The sequence below is a fragment of the Cervus elaphus genome, chromosome 20 (assembly GCF_910594005.1).
Source record: "Cervus elaphus chromosome 20, mCerEla1.1, whole genome shotgun sequence".
NCBI classification, from domain to species: Eukaryota; Metazoa; Chordata; class Mammalia; order Artiodactyla; family Cervidae; genus Cervus; species Cervus elaphus.
The window spans coordinates 34,881,158-34,886,380 of record NC_057834.1 but is presented as its reverse complement, the minus strand read 5'-3'; the positions used below and the strand labels follow the sequence as shown (position 1 = coordinate 34,886,380).

At 38.2% G+C, this 5,223-nt stretch overlaps 1 protein-coding gene across 1 annotated transcript; it reads left to right on the top strand.

The window, feature by feature from the left end:
- The first annotated feature begins 1,368 nt into the window (after window positions 1-1,368).
- Window positions 1,369-2,310, top strand: LOC122678088 (olfactory receptor 10K1-like). The gene has a single exon (XM_043878566.1). The coding sequence runs from the start codon at window positions 1,369-1,371 to the stop codon at window positions 2,308-2,310; it is 942 nt and encodes a 313-aa protein (XP_043734501.1).
- The last annotated feature ends 2,913 nt before the right edge of the window (window positions 2,311-5,223 follow it).

Here is a 5,223-nt window from a genome sequence, read left to right as displayed (position 1 = left end):
GAGCAAAATTATATTCTGCAAATTCTAGTAATAGGTGTTTCAGAAATTTTTAATCACTTTACTTAGTGTTTAGAAAGCTAACATTTACTATTGACTAGAAATATTGAAAAAAACTTCTGAGAGCAGATGCAAATAATTCTTCAGCACAAAATGATGCATAAGTATATAAATATACTAAAAGTACATACACAAAGACTGGGTATAGTCAATAAATGCTAGATGATTTTGCATCCAGGGAATACTTTCTTACTTCTTAGGCTTGGACAGTGGTAAACACATCCATGAAGAAATTATCTGATATAAGAATGACTTTAGAAATAATCTTTTCTAGCAGTTTGCAAACTATGTTTAGTAGTCAGATTATTCAAAAGGAACATTATTGACATAGCAAGATACAAATTAAATAAAGCCTATGATTTATGTCAGGGGCTGGAACTCAGAAAACTGCCCAATTATACCTCTCTGTGACAACTTCATGGCCATTTTGCAAAACTCTATTTCTCTTTCTCTGAGGCACCTATTACTAGAATGGAGAAACGAAGTGTGGTACAAAATGCCACAAAGTCAATGTATTGATTTTTCTTTTTTTTTTAACCACCCTGATGACTATTCTTTCTCTGGAAAAAAAAAAAAAAGAATATTTGTTTAAACTAATGTTATTTTCTGTTCCATCCTTGCCCACTGCTCTAGTTTCAGAATTTCCGGAAGTGTTTCTAATTCGTCTCTTCTTGTTGTTAGAAACAACATTAAAGGCCTTTCTTCTATTTTCTTATTGCTTTGGATGCTGACATAAAATTGTAATTAATAGTTAACAAAATGTATATGCTATTTTTACCATTATATTTTAGCATGTAATAAGTTGTCAGTAAGTACAGATCCCTCCACACTTTTGCTTAGAGATCATCTAATTCTTCTTCCTTCCCATTTTATGGTTGATAAACTGAAGTTCACATACTGTTTCTGAACACTGCTCATTCTTTTATTCCATATTCTGATCAAGTTCAGATAGCTGAAGTTAACCGTATTTTTCACTTTTGAAGGGTTGACTTTCTTGGGCTTGTGGTGAGCAAGAAAACCACAATAATCCATAAGTAAGATACAAGAGAAAACTGTTAGGCAAATCTTTAATCCTTCCCTGGAGAGAATGCATTCATAGCCTTGAGAAAAGTCTACTCATTTGTTATTAGTTAGTCTGTTCCATATTTAGCCTTAATTCTTATTTTGGCAGGCTATTTTGGAGGGAATGAATGAGTTCCATCAAACATCTGGAGATGCCTGCCACCTACAGACTTCGTGCTGAGTTCCCCATGCCTTTCTCCATCCCTGGATCCTGGCCTGTGGCTCTAGCTCTCCTGTATAGCAGTGACCATGGAGTGGGCCAATGAGACCTTAGTGACGGAGTTTGTCTTCCTCGGCTTCTCCTCTCTGGCTGGGCTGCAGCGGCTGCTCTTTGCTGTCTTCCTGCTTGTGTACTTGTTCATGCTGGGCACCAATGCCATCATCGTTTCCACCATTGTGCTGGACAGAGCCCTCCACACCCCCATGTACTTCTTCCTTGGTGTCCTCTCCTGCTCTGAGACTTGCTACACCTTCGTCATTGTACCCAAGATGCTGGTGGACCTGCTAGCCCAGAAGAAGACCATCTCCTTCCTGGGCTGCGCCATCCAGATGTTTTCCTTCCTCTTCCTCATTTGCTCTCACTCCTTTCTGCTGGCAGCCATGGGTTATGATCGCTATGTAGCCATCTGTAACCCTCTGCGCTACACAGTGCTCATGGGTTTTGGGGTGTGTGTGGGACTTGTGGCTGCTGCCTGTGCCTGTGGCTTCATAATCTCACTGGTCACCACCTCCATGATATTTCAGCTGCCATTCCACTCCTCCAATCAGCTCCATCACTTCTTCTGTGACGTCTCTCCAGTCCTCAAGCTGGCATCTCACCACTCTTATCTCAATCAGTTGGTGATATTTGTGCTTGGTGTGTTTGTCTTGGTTATTCCACTGTTACTTATCCTGGTCTCCTATGTCCTCATCATTTCTGCCATTCTAAAAATCCCATCCTCTGTTGGAAGATACAAGGCCTTCTCTACCTGTGCCTCCCATCTCATTGTGGTAACTGTTCATTATGGTTGTGCCTCTTTCATCTACTTAAGGCCCAAATCCAATTACTCTTCAAGTCAAGACACCCTGATATCTGTATCTTATACCATCCTCACACCCTTGTTCAACCCAATGATTTACAGTCTAAGAAATAAGGAATTCAAATCAGCCCTTCAAAGAGCAATGATCCATACTTCATATTCTATTAATTAAGGAGCCAAATTTTAGCTATTCAGTTAACTGTACACTTTTTATGTGTCAAGTAAGATGTGTACTTTCACATTTTTCTCAAGGGTAGAGCACACTGTAACATGCAAATCTTTTCTTATTCAGAGAATGAGGCTCAAAGACGTTAAAATATTTTGACTTTCTGCCATCAGTGATACTTTAAGAAGGTTATACTGATGTGGGAAACAATTACTCATTTCTAGAACAAATTTCATTGTATTTCACAGCTGTGAAATAAATTGACTGTTCAAAAACAATTATATCAACTGATAAGAGCAAATATACACCCAAGCTGTTGTGAAACAAAATAAAGGATACCTCACTTAAAAGGGAGTCAGAAGGCCAGAGAGAGACCTTGCACACTGCAACTTGACTTCATTACAACCCTCACCAGGAAGACATCAATAACAGACCTCAACAGGAAGAATTCTCCTCTCCCAGAAACAATACAGGCAAAGGGAAATTCTGCACTGTCCTAAACTCTCACTTTGCTTCAACTGACTTTCATTCAAAACAACTCTTCTCAATTCCCTCACTTTTCTCTATAAAGTAACCTTTAACTTTCATTTTTTACCTGTTGAACTTGCCTATGGCTTTTGCTAAAGCAGGCTTGTCTCAAATGGCAATTCTCCATTATTCCCAAATAATTTTGCTAAAATAATTAAAAATTGTCTGTTTTATTTTATTTTTTAAAACAACACTGTCCAGTTCCTTGGAGCAGTAGAAGATAATCTTACTACTCTCTCGCCCCCCTACTCTCGGTTCTGCCTTTCATGAAGAAACTAAGGCAATTTTGGTACTGTCCATGCTTGAGAAAACCCTAGTAATCCTTTTCAGGTCATGATCCACCCACCTCAACCTACATATTGAAATGTCTTTGCTTTTCCATGAGATTGTTTTGGTCTTCCTTTGTTTGAGTTTGGAACCTCCCTATGGAGTCTCCTTCCTATGTGTATGCATATCCTTCCTGTCTTTCTGCCACATTCATTCCCTGCACATCATATCTATTGCTTCTCTTCCAGGAACCTACTAAGATCGCATAATTGCATATCTCAGGTAATCTAAGAAAAAAGGGTTGAGCCAATGTTAATACTATAAAGATCTAGAAGGCCCTAATGACCAGAAAATCCATGAAAATATCCTCAATGACTTCCCTTGCCCTACAAGATAAAGCCAAGAATCCTTTGTTAGCAAGAATTTATCACCTAGTCTCTGCCGATCTCTCTGACATATTTGCTTCTAACATGATTACTATCCATTTCTCATATGTGTCTAGTTGGGCCCTATTTGATTGTCCTCCAAGTGTCATTCTGTATTCTGCTCTGTTTCCTCATGGGCTCCTTCCGTTCTGTGGAACAGCTCCTCTACTCTATGTAAATTGCTTATTTCAAGATAGTCTGAGCTGATCTCTCACTTTCTCTCTAAAGCCTTCCTTGCTTCCTTATTTCAATCTTCCCTGGATAGTAGACTCTGCCTTGTGTTCTTACAGTCATCAAGATCTATTTTTATTATACCTTTTATTATTTCAACAAATGTTTATTCATTGCTTAATATTACCAGATACTATTTTAGCTTCTAGAAATCAACAATAAATAAATATGTGCGGTCTTTGCCCTCTAGAACTATATTCTGGTTTGAAACAGTCTCATTAAAGAGGTAAATTCAGGGGAAAATAATTTACCACAGGTTGAACTGTCCTTTTTTTTTTTTTTGAACTGTCCTTTTTAAAGAAACACTGTACATGTTGGGGGGCAGGGTAGATAATAAAATAAATATAATTCAGATTGAAGGGTGTGGAGATGATTTCTCTGAGAAATTGATGGGTAACTTATAATTTGAAGGATAAGTAGGAGTCACCAGGTAAAATGGATTATTTGCGTAGATTCTTTCAGATTTAAGGGACAACATATACAAAAACTCTGAAGCAAGAAAGGGCTAGGAGAGTTGGAGGCAGACAAAGAGGTCAACATAGTACATTTTCTTTATCTCTCTGTACAATGAATTTGGATTTCCTGAAGGCCCAGATTTTACATCAAACACAACCTTGTCAACACTGTTCTTCGTATAATGCCTGGAACAAAAGAGATGTTTATATTATGAATTTCCTTGTCCATCCTTCCATCTTTTGCTGTCAAGATTGCTCAGCCATCTTCATGTCCTGTCTTGGTGAATGTCAGCTCATCTCATCCACTCAGGCAGCCAAGCACTTGAAACTGACTTCATGACTCTTTTTGTTTTTTTCTTTCTACACCACACTTTGGCTCAGCTGCTAAATCCTACCAATTTTGTGGGTTATGAGTTTTTCAGTCATATTCCTTCTTCATTTCCACAGTCTCATCCTGTCTCCTTTGAATCACTTCAAGAACTTCAAAACAGTGGTAAGCAGAACAGCTAAAATTAACACAGGCCTTTAATTATTCTTAGTCTGGTTCTCCTCGCATCTTATAAGGCTTTGACTCACTTGTTCTTGATCTCCCTTGAACATAGTTCTTTAAATGTGGTAGAGAGGCAGGATTACAAGAGGCTTCCATACCCTCCAGACAACACTTTACAGAATGAATCTAGTGCCAATAGTAGGGGCCAATGCTCACTTGGAGGCTTCATTGCAATGACCAGAATGTCAGTCTAGGACTCTTCATCTGTGTATTGGACTTTGGCTTTCTCCTCTATTTTTTCATTGACACTACTCTGAGCTGAAGAAAACTTTTCCTTCAGGAGCAAGATAAGAGTCAAACACAGAAATACTCCTAATTCCTATTTTATTTCCATGGCAATAATTTAGCTTACTTCTGTTAGAAACTATGTTCTTAACCAAATCTGTCCAGTCATTTAATCAAATGATGCTTTTGTTCATAAAAGGATGGAGTGAGGTATCATGAAGGAATCTATATAACTTCA

Excerpts from the sequence above, each read along its gene's own strand:
- LOC122678088 (XM_043878566.1), top strand. The coding sequence starts at position 1,369 with ATGGAGTGGGCCAATGAGACCTTAGTGACGGAGTTTGTCTTCCTCGGC.